Genomic DNA, 14,777 nt, shown 5'->3' with positions numbered 1-14,777 from the left:
GAGTGGGAGGGGCAAATGAAATGAGAGAAGATGAGAAAACATTACGCCCCAAGACCACAACAACCATACGAGACGGTCTGGATGCTCCTGGTTCTCTCCCACTGGAACTTCTGCCATCTGAGGGCTGGAAACATCCACACGCCCCCATCAAGCGGGCATTCCGGCGGAGGGATGGCCACGAAGCGGCCAGTCATCCATGGACAGTACCGAGCAGAAGACGCTCTGATCTTCTCGCCTCTCACATTTGGCGCCACGTCCGAGCGAACTGCATGTCTAGTGCGGCGAGACAGAACGGATCGATGAAGCAACGCACGTCTCCATTTTACTGGATCAGGGGCCGTTCTTTGGTCCCAGCTTTCGCTATTGTTGTATTCAGAGATGCAGGAACGCGAGCTGTAGATGGCTCTTGCGCCCTATCGTCGGCGGGCTCGAATTGTTTCTGATATCTCCCAGTATCCATTGTCATAGACATCATGACTTTTATGATGTACCCTGGAGAAACGGGTGCGATTTTTTTTCTTTCAGTGTTGTTGGCAAAAGACATTGCATGAGACTGTCATCGCGGGTACGAATCATTTTTCGACACACGCTGAATACGTCTTCACCGGTCATAACGAATATGCTTGTCTAACATCACTTGGTACGTATCTTTCAAATTTGTGACATCCCTCAATGAGTATACTAACCATAGTCATCCATAGTGCTAATTTCAAGTGCGGGCCAACTTGACGTATAGGTTTGAGGGGCCTATATGCCAGGGGTAAGGCCGAATTGTCCTCTCCTCTCAGACTTATCTCATTATTGTTTAGCAGGCGTGGGTATGTACAAGTAAGTATTTCATACTATTTCCGTTTGTTACGTTGGCAGATCTTTCCTCCTTGTTTCTGAGGCTTGCTTGCTACTTCTCGTCTCATCCTAGTAGAGTCTACCTGATACTGTTGAGCACGTCATTCGTTCGTAGAGTTACACGTACTATGATACCTTGGATGGTATCCTGGAAAAGCGTTATCATGGTATCAGGCAGTGTCCGTGAAGGCAATATTGCGGTGTGATTGCCGTACACTCGCATACGAACTATCGAGCGGTCATCACAATCCTGCAGGAGAAACATACCGCCACTCCGTCATGCTGGCGGGTGCTTCAGCCAGGGTGATAATATCGAAGAAGCTCCGGTCATGTCTCAAGGAGCTATTCCTACGAGGAATTCTAGGCCGTGGTTTGACCATATGCGGAAGAGAAGAACGTCTCAAGGAGACACCATTCAGCTACCACTACAATATCACAACTGGACCTCCTTGTTTGACTTGTGTCATGCGGGAAGCAGTCGGAGAAATAGTCCGGTCTCGGCGCTGCACGAGTTCCATCGTGTTAATACGAGTAGTCATTCATGCTACATGCCGCCCAACAGGGTGTATGATCATCTTCGTGGACATACGACTATGAGACGCTCAGCTGCGATGCCCCGTGTGAGTTGTGATATACATACTACACTCCCCTATTTCATCTTCCATCCGCTTCATCTGTGTGTATGTGACGGTGGCTTCAACAACCCAAGAGTTCTGTCACTTATGTGTCGTATGCTCCCTCCAATACATCTACACCCCCGTCAAAAGACGACATATCTCTCTTCTTAGAGGCCAGACGGGTTCTGGCTGCTCTTTAGACATCGCTGCCCTGTCCCTGTCATTGCACCACAACTTCACTTCCGTCTCTGTTTCTCTCTCCTACTCTACTCTCTCCATGCCAGAACTCCCGCATCTTGTATGCCCGTGCTACATGCGGCTACCTGTTCACACGCGGACTTGAAGTAGCGGGGGCGACTAGCGGCTCATCTTGTGATAGGACAGGGCAACGCAGAATGATGTTATCCCGCCTAACAGAAGGGATGCGCATTAGGGGATCTAAGAAGCCCCACGAATAACAGTCGAGAATCGTGCTCATCAAACCTCCCATTACGGCTTCCACTGCGGCTGATAGGTTTGCGATGCCTCGAGAAGGTGGTCTACCCTTGTCTCTTGCTCTCGGCTCTTAGACAAGCGGCCGTCAAGCTCCGTATCACTTAGTTTCCGTTCAATGACGGTGCATAAGGCTCCGCCAAGTGCCGCTGAAGCTCTGCCTGCCATATTACAGAAGCCTCCGAAACAGCTGTGGCAACTACGCTAACACTGGGGGATGTGCTGATTCGCTCCCTCTCTCTTTATCATTCACTTTCTTCCTTCGGCAGTCCTGTTCGAGGCAAGGAGTATTAGTATACAGCTGTTCCAAGTGACTGTAATGAGGATAACAGCTACAACTCTGCAAAGCATGCCTCATGGGGATAATGCAGCTATGGAGCAAGTTGACTGAAGCAGTTGCTATATATGACACTGCCTCAGATCTGGATGATGACCAACACAGGCAACATGGGAATCGGCGTCTCGAAAGCCACGGTCCCTCCTCCGCGTCCGCTTCGGGATTCCCTTGCATTACTTTAGTAGCCAATCTGCGTCTAAGCGGTGCATCTCCAAGCCTCTCTCGGTAGCGACGGCGCCTGAGAAGGCTTCAACTTGGCAGCCAGGCTGTATCAGGAGACCCTGCCTCGCTGGGCTTTTAGCATCGAGATGGGGAATCTCTGCGGGACTAGCTTCGCAGAGGCTGAAGCCGATGACCCTTTTGGCAGTCTGCAGGTAGGCAGAGCGGCACATTTTGCTTGACTTTCGTTTCTCTCTTTCATTTCTGATTTTTGTCCTTGTCCTTCTTCCGCTCCATCGCCGTCCCCTCTCCCCTCCGTCCACGTCCCCACGTTCTCGCCACTTTCTCATACTCGTACGCGCGCTTCATGTAGCTTCTTTCATGTTCCTAGTCTATCTCAGCCCCAAGACCCCTGTCTGGTGCAAAGGCCGGATCTCAGGCACGGTGCTTCCACCGCTTTGCTCCATTTCCAACCTGTGGGCTCTGGCATTAATATTCATATATGCTCATACGCCCGCCTGTGCGTGGCCAACCGGATAGTGCTGGCTCCACGCCTCTATCATATCTCATCTTTTGCTTCCAAAACACCCTCTTGACACTAGTCTAAGATGATCACCATCAAATGAGCAATCCAAAGCGAGCCCACTTCATTACATTTGGCGGGCCTCCCGCTGACTGCTCCTCCGCCCTCTAGCATGGAGCTACATCGCCTTTAATTGCGGGACGATGGTGGTTACTGTTGTTGTCTCGAGCGGCTGATGGGTTTTGTTGAGGCCAGCCAGCCTACATGTTAGTTGCTGCGTCACTAGTCGAGCTACGAAACACGAGGGATCATGCTGGATCAAATCCGGCCATACAACGAGCTAGTCAGTACGTTGCCAGCGCACGTACATGATGGGCTACGACATGTTGCATATGCATCATACTGATCATACATGCAGAGTAATCCGTGGCCGTGCATGTACATACGCCCATGTAGGGTGTACTTTGCTTTGGCTGCATCTACCAGATCGCTGGGCCTGCACATCGATCTAAAATGGTATGCTTTGAAAACCTCAAGTACTCCTTGGTATACTGAACACAGCCCACATCCCGAGCAATGATGGCGTGGATGCCAACAGCTCAATCAGAACAAGAGATACGTTGATGAGGCGTTGTGTTTGTTTCATCGTATCGATCCGCTCTGATGGCGTTGGCATGTCATTTCACTCACAATATTGATTGTCTTTGCCACCATGCATTGGATCAATAGGGTTGGGGCCGTAAATAATTTGCTTTCCGTGTTGCCTCTCCCCCCTGGCATTGCCACTCGGGATTTGTGTAAGAATGGAGCAAGTGTGCCGTCGAGAGTGTTCAGCTTGACATGGAACTTGGGAATAGTACGTGGTGGGCACGATGGATTGTCCGATGTAACTGTGACATTCGTTGATGCTGGACTGAGCTGGGAAAAGGAGGAATGATCTGCAGTTTGAAACATGACTGTGATTGTCTCCTGGTAGATTCGTCTACAATTTTTGCTGTTTGTAGGAAACTGTTTGCGTTTGGAAGCCATGTTTTCCTGGCGAGCTCTGGTTACAGAACTGGTAAGAGAGAGGGAAAGGGGCTTTAGAGAGAGGGAAAGGGGCTTTACATCCTTTGTCGTAGAGATTGCTCATTTCGAAGAGCATCCATATAGTTCTTGCTACAGGACATATCGTCAATATACACTCGTGTGTAGAATCCAGCTCCCCTCTAATGGAACATAGTGTACTGTAAGAAGGTTGAACAAGAAGTACATTGTCTATTTCACGATTAACAGCTATTTTAGTGACTACATCTATCTTTCCAACCTGTCCGCTCTATATGCGATTGCCCCCTTTTCTGAAAACGCCGAATTATGCTCTTCATATAGACAAACGCTGATTTACCAGAAACAGCCGGCCGCCGACAAATCAAGCTCGAAATGAAGCAAACATTAAGAAATACAAAATGACACCCCCCGAACCTCATTTCCGTCGAATCGGCAATGATTTACGACATCCAACGAGGCAGATAGTAGCGGACGTTCTCGTAGACCAGGAACGTGACCCAAGTCGAGGGCATGACCCGGACGACTCCCGGTATCAAGCCGCGGTAGAAGCCCCGAATGCCCTCCTCCCTCCACGTCATCCTCACGACGCCCCTGAAGCCCTTGCCAAACTTCTCGTCGGCGTGGAAGACCTGCAGGCGGCTCCGGAGCACCTGGTACGGATACGTGACGGCGCCGGCGATGAGCTTCGCGGCGGAGGAGATGACGACGGTGGCCTCGGTGGTCATGCGGGCGCTGTCGAACCCTTGGCTCTGGCGGCGCGCAAAGTAGAAGCGCTTGGCGGGCTCGTAGACGGCGAACTGGACGGCGCCATGGGAGACGCCGATCATGGAGACGCCGAGGCCGCGGTAGAGGCCGCGGAACCCTTCGGTGGCGTATATTGTGCGGAAGCCGGACCACATGGACGGGTAGGCGCCCTTTGCGCCCTTGTCGGAGGCGAGCATGCGCGTCTTGACGACCCAGATGGGGTTGGAGAGGAAGCTGGTGGCGGCGCCGCCGAGGGCGCTGGCGATAAAGTAGTCGGAGGGGGTTGGGCGGTCGGAGCCGCGGGCGAAGGTGAGGAGGTCTTCGAAGCGGGTCTTGAAGAAGAAGAAGGAGGCCCAGCTGAGGGCGTTGCCGGTGAGGTTCGGGGTGAGGCCGCGGTAGAGGGAGGAGAAGGGGCGAGGGTTGCTGGAGAGGGATCGGAGCATGGCGAGCATGGAGGGGTTGTGCTCGGCGGCGGAGGCGGCGCTTGTGCTGACTGTGAAGATGGTATTGTTAGTATCGTGAGTATTCGTGGAGTTGAAGGATTGTTCTGCTATAGTTCTTCTTTCTCCTTGTCTCTCTCTCTTTCTCTGCTTCTTCCATCTCTTGTTTTGTCGTTCTCTTGCCACAACTCCCCCCTCATCCCCCTCCATAACATGACAAGATCAAACCCTCCCAAGAGAAACCCAAGACAGAAACAAGAACAGGAACAGGAACAAGCAACTCACTCTGCATGCGCGTCTTGACAATATCCAGCGGATGCACAACTAACGTCGCAATCGAGCCCGCGCTGAGCCCAGCAATCGACTCGACCAGAGCCGGAGACAGCCGGCCGGCATCATGGCTTCCGGGCATGGAGCTGTTCGGATCGGAGCTGCGTCCGGTCACATTGTCGGGCTGCGCAAAGTTGACGGGCGAGTGCTCGTTCATGTGGAACAGCTTTTTCGCTTTGTCAAACTGTGTGGCGTATTGGCATATAGATTGGTGTCCGTTTTTTTTTTCTTTGTCAGTCCAGTTAAACCGGTCACTGGCGGGTAGCGGCGGGCGGGTTTTTTGTTTGCAAGTTCGGGCGCTGTCGGAGGCTAGGATTCGGGCTATTCGATCTTTCTGAAATTGTAAGCTGTTTTGCTCTGTCTTGTCTTGCTGTGCTGGGGGTTGTTGGGATTCAGAGAAGAGGTGGTGCGTTTCAATTGACTGAGAACTCACTGGTTGAGGGCTTGTTTCTGGTGTTTTCCAACTTGGCTGACGGTAAAGATAAAGGGTTACATTGTTCCAATTGAATAAAAAGCGGTAGATAAAGCGCTATCGGCGCATGGATACCCTGTGCTTACTTGCACGGCAGAATTAGTTCAGGTTAGATATGTAGCGATAGCGGCATTGGAGAAGAAGACTGATGATGGTTGCTAATACTTGAAGAACCAGTAGATAAAAGGCACTTCCTCTGTATATCATTGCAATACTCAACTCCCCCGTAATCCCTGAGGAGTTGGATAACCGAGCTGAGGCGATCGATAGTCACTCCAGTTTAGGTAGCAGTATCAAGTATGCAACATGGATAGGCGGCAGAACTGAACGAAGAATTCGCAGAGTGGTTACTTGGTCCAATTACAGTACGGAGCAGTAGATAATACATTCTTATTGGTACATGGCAGCATTTGGTGTCCTCCTTTGCGTCCTCTCGGCGACGTTGTCGTCATATTGTATCACCAGTCCCCGTGCCCTGCCCTGCCTTCTTCCAAGACATGTGCATATTACCCAAACGCCATGATGAATGCTGGACATTGAGCTTCTCTCTGGCTATTCGCCTCTTCTTGTTGCATGCCTTTTCCCGTGCCCTTGAGCCGTATTATAATCGTATATCGTACAACATCGCATGCCCGTCTGATTTTGCGTTTAGGAAAGAGGAGAGAGAAGGCTGTTTGTTTCTGTTAGCCAACTTCGTACATGTATCTTGATTTGGGAGGAACGGCGTACCGGATGACTGAAGGTCGGGGGTCGCTGCGGGTGTAGCCTAAATCCAGACGAGAGAGAATCAGTTTCCGGCGTCAGCCGAACATGCGCTTCAAGATCGCATACCGAGGTAGAGAATCAGAGGAAGGTAGCCACTAGATTGCAACGGTTAGCTCCCATATAGCACAGGGAAGAAGATATATTAGGGAATTCCATACTAGTGAATGGCGACTCGAGAAACGTCAATGAGCTTGGCAATGCGCTCCTGTGGTAGACAGAGTCAGTCTTGTTGTTTCTTTACCATCATCACATCATCATCATCATTCTCTTGCTCCTCCCGCTGTCTCTCCCGCTTTTCTCCTCCTCCTCAAAGCGCCTCGTATATTCGTACCTTGGACTCTTCTGAAAGGGCAAACATCTTGAATCTGGAGGTCGTCGGGCGACAAGTTCGAACAGCAGAAAATGTTGTCGTTGGGAGATGCGAGTGCGCAAATTGATGCTTCCAAGCTCTTCGTCCAAGTGTCCCGCCTACTAAGAAATTTCGAGGCTTGCATGTACGTACCGGGCCTAGCACCAATAATGCGGTCATTACTGCCGCCCGCCAATCAACGCCGGCTCAACTCTGGCTAATTTGATAAACCCATCTGACAAGGAATACATGGGTACATTGTATCGGTGCTGCGAAACATTTCTGTGGTTGAGATTTCCGAGCTTCATCCTAAGCTGCATCACACGCGACGACGATATTGAAGCTGTTTCTTTTCTTCTTGCTCACTATTCATTGATAGCAACGCCATTCAGAGAGCCAATTCCTGCATCCAGCATCAAACTTCCATCTCTCGTGTCGTTCTCGTAAGGCTCCGGCCTGCAAACCGTCAAAATGGCAGTCAACAGGCATTGGTAGGTTTCTCTTTCCAGCTTCCCCCAAACCTCAGCCGCGTATGGATGCCGTTTGCCGCGAACCAAACTGACCAGAAATATAGGGAGCAAGACAAGGAGGCCACGGTCTACATTGGCAACATCGACGAGCGCGCGACCTCGGCCATGGTCTACGAAATCATGCTCCAGATGGGCCCCATCCACAACATCCACATGCCTCGAGATCGCGTCACCCAAACCCATCAGGGCTTCGGCTTCGTCGAGTTTCGCACCCCTGCCGACGCCGAGTACGCAGCAAACGTCATGAACGGCATCAAGCTCTACGGGAAGTCGCTTCGCGTCAACAAGGCCAGCGCCGATAAGCAAAAGGCTGCCGAGGTGGGCGCTGAGCTGTTCATCGGAAATCTCGACCCCATGGTCGACGAGAAGATCCTCTACGACACCTTTAGTCGGTTTGGCCCGCTGCTGAGCATTCCCAAGGTTGCTAGGGAAGATAGCGGCGCGAGCAAGGGCTTTGGCTTCGTCAGCTACGGTGACTTCGAGAGCAGTGATGCTGCCATTTCCAACCTCCATGGGCAGTACATCCTCAGCAAGGAGGTGTCCGTGCAATACGCCTTCAAGAAGGACGGCAAGGGAGAGAGACACGGTGATCAGGCTGAGCGAGCCCTGGCCGCGCAGGCCAAGTCAAGAAATATCCTTCCCGAGGCCCAGCCTCTTCCTCAAGCTTTCCTCATGAACTCCGCGCCCGCTGCTCCTGCTCCCGCCAACGCAGCACCTCCATCCGCGCCCGCTGGCTTCGATTCTGGTGCAATGGGCGGCATGCCCGCTGGAGTACCGCCGCCGATGATGGGAACGCCCACACATGCGAATATCCCAAGTGGTTTTGCCCCTCCTCCACGCGGACCGTCCCCTTATGGCGCCGGCCCTGGTCACGCTCCAAATGGCTTCCCTGGCGCCGGACGAGGCTCAGCTCCTCTCCCACCGGCACCGTCAGGTCTGCCTGCGCGGCCTCCTCAGATCCAGGGCGGATACACGAACCCTGCAGACTTCCATCCGTCCCACTTCCGCCCTCCCTCAGGAGGCCCTCCTGGCGGTGCTCCTCCGCCGCAAGGCTTCCCGGCAGTGCCGCCTCCTGGATTCCCCGTGCCTCCTCCAGGAGCTTCAGGGACGCCGCCAGTGCCTCCTGGATTCATGCCACCTCCTGGATTCCAGCCTCCGCCAGGCTTTGGCCGCCGATGAGACAGGCCAACTATCCGTTCCTAATACATCATTTTAATAAATAATACCTGGTTCAAGTAGCAAAGGACAGTGACTTTAATCAGGTAAGAGGAGGGCCAAAAGAATGCCATGAAAACACACAATTACTACAGACTTCTAATTTTCTGGGGATTTTTAAAGGAGGAAACCCTATCAAAAAACGGCGCCCTCGAGGACTCTTCCTCATCTAGCCGTGTCCCGCGACCCCTTTTCCTCCCAGGTATAATAATGGCCATGATCTGTCTGGTCAGGTATCGTACAATTTTTTTTTAATCTTTCATATATACCAGGATCCCTGCTGTATAAAAAGCCATCCAAATTTCCCTTCTGGGCCAGAAAAGTCATGTTCTAGTGAAACAATGGGAGGAAACCCACAGAAAGAATAAAAACACCAGTCAAAACCCTTATAACTCCTCCCCCCTGTACAAGAACGATTCCTTCTGATCATGAATCGCAAAACAATTATATCTTTTCTTGGTCCTTTTTACACGGAAAACACTTCTCACAAGCTGCGGGAAAACGCGTCTCTGGCTTCCTCGGTTGCCTTGTCCCACTCTTGTTTGGCTTCTTCTCTCTGTCCCTGCACCTCATACGACTGCGCCAGCATGCCGTCTGCCACGCTCTGCCACAGCACGTTGCCGCTCCTTTCCGCTTGCTTGGCTGCCGCTCGAGCGCTCTTGAGTGCCTGCTCGCCAATGACGTTTTCGAAGAAGCGGCTGCGCATGATGCAGAGCGTGACGGCGGCTCCGAGCACGTTACTAGTGACCTTGGAGCCAGCCATGGCGGCGTGGATGTGCTGCTTTTGCTGGTTGAGCTGCTGAGGGGGATCCGTCACCAAGGCCGCCATGACGTTGTGCCAGGCAGTCCGGAGATCGATGTTGTTGTGGTTGGCACAGTGAGGCTGAAGCTGCTCGATGAGATCCAAGGTTTCCTGGTCGTTTCGACAAGACGGGTGCTGCATGATCCAAAGCCTGTTCAAGCCCGCAAGCAGCGCAATCTCCTGCTGCCCGGCCTTGATCCCGGTGCTTCCTTGCTGGTGGACCTTGAAGCGGTCGTCCAGGAAGATGTCGACGGCGGCTTGGAGGCTGCCGATGCCCTGGTGATATATGCCCTTTAGATAGGTCGAGAGCAATCTCACAGTAGGCTGCGTTGAGGGAGAAACAAAAGACTCAAGATTCTGAACCATTTGCTTGACCGTTGCCCATTGACAGTGACTTGCCGCTACCAATCCCAGGAGAACAGTCAGGTAAGCCTGAGCTTCTATCCGCCAGGCCCGCTGCTTAATCGCCACATTCAAGGGGATGGGGGCGCCGTAGGGTATACCAGCTGTCGAAGCGTCCCCTAACAAGTGTCAGCAAAATGCATTGCAAGTAATAGCGTATGCGCGGTAGACTTACATGTCTCGAGTATCTTGAGGCCTTCCTTCCAAAACTCCGTTGATCTGCGACCTTGTGAAGAAGGCTTGTGAAAATTGGCCAGGCCGCTAATAGTAAATCTACACCGAGTTGTTAGCTTTCCGTCGATGATTATGCGGCCACAGACGGGGTAGAATAGTAAATATCCTATAATAAGCACGTACACGAGTGATCTCAGCTCCATCTTTGTCATAAACGTCATGACCAGATAATCCATCTCGCCCTCACCCTCGCCCAGCCGCAGAATAGCCTGAGTATCATCGCTCACAGTCCTGGCCGCAGAAGACTCCTTCTTGATAGGCACGAGAAAGTCGGACTTGACATTATGCCATTCTTCGCAGTCATCCAGGCACACCTGCAGCTGCCGTAGCTTCTGGGCCGTATGGTCTGGGTTCTGGTGGTGTAGACTTGCGGCAACCTCAAGCAGCAAGGTCAGCATGGTGAGCTGTGTGATCTGTACCGATGGGTCGAACTGGTATTTGGCCACTTGTGCGATACAGGCCTGGATCTTTTCCATGTTGCCATCCTTGGTCGTCTTGAGGAGGGTGAAGCCTTCTATTAGCGAGGCGAGGACAGAGAGCGCCGTGTCACCTCTGGTGTTGGCGACATTTTGGATGGCTCGTATGTTGTCGAGGGCGCCCGTGTCTGATACACTTCCAATATCAAGATAAAAAGAAGCTTTTAATAGGCGGAACGCATAGTACCATTGCACATGCTTGAATCTGGATATGCTTGTCAGCTTTGACCCGTATTCAGGGGAAGGGAATATGGCTTACACTTCGCAGTTAGATATGTGACCGTCTACCGCTTTTAACGCCGCTTTGTGATTTCTCTGGAATAGGACCTTGAGCATGAGATACTGCATGCAATATTTAAGATCAAACAGGCGGTGCTATTTGTTTCTTTTATGTCAGCTGGCTGTCCTCTAAGAGGAACCAAATCGAGATCTCACGACTCACCTTGTCGCAAAGCGGAATGCCCTTTGCCAGAGCCGTCTCCGCTTCCATTAAATTCTCCGTCTCTTCTTGCAAAAGGGCAGCGTATCTTAACCGTACGCGCGCCTCTTCCCGCGGCGCAAGCTGGGTATTACTCTGCAACGCAGCCTCTAGACATGATAATGACGTCGCTATTAGCTCCTGGTATTCGTCGACTTGGTTCGGACATAGAGTCATGGCCACGTCGTGAGAGGCGTTGCGCGCCTTCTCAAGACATTCTTCCGCAACGGCAATCATTAAAGGCGCCGTGTTAACGGGCCGAGGTTTAGGTGTCACTGCGGGCGACTTTTTGGTGATACTGGGGGATCTCATAGATAGTGAAGGTGAATTGGTGACTGAGGAATGCGGGCTGCGTTTGATGCGAGCGTCAGGAACTTGCTGAAACACTCGGGTCGCAATAGAATCATCTTCTTGCTTTTCCTGCTTGATCGCTGCACTGGGATACAGAGGTTTGACAATGACAGTCTCCTGCGGTTTGACAATAACAGTCTCCTGCGGTTTTTCTTGGCTGGTGACGGGGACAATCGGTGAGCTCGTCGTCATTGATATAGGCAGAGAAGTAATCGAGGGCTGCTTCTGGATATCTTGAAGATTGACATAATGCATCGGCTCTTGCTGGAAGAGCTCTGAAGGAGACACATATTGCGGAGGCTGCGGTGGCTCGGGGAGCGAAGCCTGCTGGGGCTGCTCAGCGATCTGGCTCGGTTGAGATATGGGAGGCTGCTCAGCGATGTGGCTTGGTTGAGGTATGGGAGGCGGCGGTTGCGGTTGTGGTTGCGACGGTGGTTGCGACGACACCGGTGGTGGTAGGGGTGGCTGCTGTTGTTGCTGCTGCTGAGGCTGCTGCTGAGGCTGTTGAGGCTGCGAATAGTGTTGATGTTGCTGCTCTGCCTGCTGCTGTCGCTGTTGTTGTTGATGCTGCTGCTGCTGCTGCTGCTGAACTTGCGGCGCCAGTTGAGGTGCCGGTTGAAGCACAGGCGACTGATATTGTATCGGCTGCGGATTCGACGGCGGTCGATTCGGCGGCAGCGCGTGGCTTCTTACGGGCGACGGCTGTGGAGGAAGGGAGGGCGCAGGCGAGGGTGTATGATTATGATATATCGGAGGCGGTTGATGACGCTGTTGCTGGCGCTGGACCTGGTGAACTTGTTGGAGATTCTGCTGTTGGTGCGGCGGTAACTGCTGGTGAGGAAGAGCCTGGTGCTGCATCGGCTGCTGCGTCATGGCCTGCTGCTGCTGGTGATGCTGTTGCTGCTGTTGCTGCTGCCAGACGTTGTTCGGCGGCAGATATTGGCCCGCCTGCGGAAGGTGATGGCCGCCGCCCTCGTAGTTTGCGAAGCCGTTGAAGTTGACGCCGTACGGCGACGGCTGATGGAACTGCTGCGGCTGCATGTACATGCCGTGCTGAGGTTGTTGCTGAGGCTGGTAGAATTGCTGCTGCTGCTCGTGGCCCATGGCGCCGGGATACATGGACTGCTGGCCATGGTGAAGCTGCTGCTGCTGGTTATGTTGCTGCTGTTGCATCTGCTGCTGCTGCTGCTGGAAGTGATAGCCCGCAGCCGGGTGTGCGTACATCTGCTGGTGATGGTGGTTGTGGTGATGCTGCTGCTGCTGGTCTCCCTGGCCAGGAAAGGCCTGTCCCGAAGGCAGCGTCCCCCGGAACGACATCGCTCCGTCAGCATCTGCCGCTCGTCTTGCTGGTGGGAGAATGAAGCCCTGCGCAGCCAAGTCTCATGTCATGCTGCTTTCCGCCTCGTCGTCGACTTCATTGGCTATTCTCTCTCTCTTTCGTTGTCGTCGCTCGATTCAGCGCGCTGCCATTCGGAGAGCGAGCGCGCGTGTGCTTTTTTGTCTCTCGTCGAGGCCGAACCCGCTGTGGACAGGGCTTTTTCTAGTTTCGTCTTCTTCAATCGTCGTGATCGCGCGTCGCGGAGGCAAAGAAAAAGTGTAAAAGAAATGGGAATGTAAAAGGCAAAAATCTGGGATTCTTTTCCCCCCTTCTGGCTCCCTCCGGCTCGCAAAGGCTCGACGTTGGCAAAGAAAGTTTCGCGGCTTCAGTGGTTGAACAGAATGCGGGATCACTGTGCGAATCAACGCGCGCGCCAGAAGGCCGTTCTATCACATGGTTGGCTCAGCTCGATTCAGCGGGTCGTCTGTCCCGGTACCAAGTACACGTACTGCGCAGATCCGGAAGTGCTTTGACGGCACCCGGATGCGACTCTAAGTGTTGCCATAGGTTTTAGTGCTATTTGAACTGAGAGAGAAAATACATTAGTCGGAAAATATTGGTAGAATAAATGGATAGTTCTAGTTTGATGACGATCATAATACAAATACGTACTGTGTTGAATGGTATTGCCCTTTAAAGAGGTACCTGACATCGTAAGTACCTGTACGAAGCATTGCAAGGCTATCAAGTTGGAGGGAGTGCCAGTTTAGAGCAACAACTACAGAATACTGGATGAATATGAGGAGTTGGTGGAGAGGCCTGGATCTTTCGCTTGGAGAAAGGAAGCAAAAACTGAGGCCAGAGATGGCGACGCTGGATCTGGGGATCATGATGCTGGACCTCGAGATTATGATAGGTACGGAGGATAAAGATGTTATACCTGCAAGCCAAGGTCAGAAAAAGCGAGACCGCAAGATGAATAAGTGCATACATTCAACAATATAAGCACCTAGTTAGTTTATTGAACCACCGCAGTATAAAAATATTACTAAGTAGTAGATAAATATAAATATACTAGCGGTTACTAAAAGATATAAATATAGTAGCAATTACTAGAGAAATATAACTATAGCAGCAGTTACTAAAGAAGTATAGATATAATAGCATTTACTAGAGAAATATAAATATAGTACTCCGTAGCAGATGCTTAAAGTTAGGATTTGTAGGCGTAATATTTGAGGTACGTGTGTTCGTAATCTTTTCAGTCTTGGTTATTCTGTCACCCACTTGACCTGGTAGGTTACTTGTTATGTTTTCACACCCACGAGTTCTACATACTAATGGACATTTCTAGTCAAGCCTGGACGCAAGCGACCCGCCTTTGGTAGAAAACCCGCCCTTGGTAGAAAGCGAGCGCGAAAAACCGTGAGTACAGAGATGCGACTTCCGCTCGATGAGGATGAACTGGCCGTGTACGACGAGACGCCATCCGTCAATTATGGAACCCATACCGAGCGAGCTCGGCTCGAAGCACAGGCACAATCTCTCCAGACGCCACTCAGCCAACATGGCGACAGCGACATACCAGCAATGCCAGCAACTGCGCCTCTTGGGATTAGTTACGACTTCCATACTTCAACTGCGAGTGAGAACCAGGATACTCACCAGCCTACTGACGAGGAAACACGGGTGAATAAACTCCATAGAGATATGAAGGAGCTTATGAGTCGGATGATTGCTGAGGATGGAGAGAATAATTCCGAGTGAGCGTAATAGGAAAGTCAGAAGGAAAGATTACATGGGTGATCTATCTGACTCTATACGCAGGTGATTGGCAATCGGACATGGGA

The 14,777-nt window shown here is 51.9% G+C and overlaps 4 protein-coding genes across 4 annotated transcripts; 1 reads left to right on the top strand and 3 right to left on the bottom strand.

Moving 5' to 3' along the window:
• Positions 1-4,211: 4,211 nt before the first annotated feature.
• Positions 4,212-5,958, bottom strand: V8C40DRAFT_248760 (mitochondrial carrier domain-containing protein). The gene is made up of 2 exons (XM_083216614.1): positions 5,491-5,958; positions 4,212-5,258 (listed from the first exon to the last, which is right to left on the bottom strand). The coding sequence occupies exons 1-2, from the start codon at positions 5,690-5,692 to the stop codon at positions 4,462-4,464; spliced, it is 999 nt and encodes a 332-aa protein (XP_083071478.1). The 5' UTR covers positions 5,693-5,958; the 3' UTR covers positions 4,212-4,461.
• A 338-nt stretch (positions 5,959-6,296) lies between these two features.
• Positions 6,297-7,237, bottom strand: V8C40DRAFT_248754 (TOM7 family-domain-containing protein). Its single transcript, XM_083216613.1, has 5 exons — positions 7,104-7,237; positions 6,931-6,977; positions 6,839-6,867; positions 6,737-6,773; positions 6,297-6,677 (listed from the first exon to the last, which is right to left on the bottom strand). The coding sequence occupies exons 1-5, from the start codon at positions 7,128-7,130 to the stop codon at positions 6,656-6,658; spliced, it is 162 nt and encodes a 53-aa protein (XP_083071477.1). The 5' UTR covers positions 7,131-7,237; the 3' UTR covers positions 6,297-6,655.
• A 355-nt stretch (positions 7,238-7,592) lies between these two features.
• On the top strand, positions 7,593-8,830 carry V8C40DRAFT_267235 (uncharacterized protein; the record flags this gene model as incomplete). The annotated part of the gene is made up of 2 exons (XM_083219832.1): positions 7,593-7,612; positions 7,696-8,830. 2 exons carry the CDS (start codon positions 7,593-7,595, stop codon positions 8,828-8,830), a joined length of 1,155 nt encoding a protein of 384 aa, XP_083071476.1.
• Positions 8,831-8,936: 106 nt separating this feature from the next.
• V8C40DRAFT_248750 (cohesin loading factor domain-containing protein) lies at positions 8,937-13,317 on the bottom strand. Its single transcript, XM_083216612.1, has 5 exons — positions 11,223-13,317; positions 11,040-11,155; positions 10,428-10,985; positions 10,246-10,343; positions 8,937-10,189 (listed from the first exon to the last, which is right to left on the bottom strand). The coding sequence occupies exons 1-5, from the start codon at positions 12,924-12,926 to the stop codon at positions 9,351-9,353; spliced, it is 3,315 nt and encodes a 1,104-aa protein (XP_083071475.1). The 5' UTR covers positions 12,927-13,317; the 3' UTR covers positions 8,937-9,350.
• Between the last annotated feature and the right edge of the window lie 1,460 nt (positions 13,318-14,777).

Source organism: Trichoderma camerunense, assembly GCF_050948025.1.
Source record: "Trichoderma camerunense strain CBS 138272 chromosome Unknown V8C40scaffold_12, whole genome shotgun sequence".
NCBI classification, from domain to species: Eukaryota; Fungi; Ascomycota; class Sordariomycetes; order Hypocreales; family Hypocreaceae; genus Trichoderma; species Trichoderma camerunense.
Note: the sequence above shows the minus strand (reverse complement) of the source record. Positions and strands in the feature narration are given on the sequence as shown.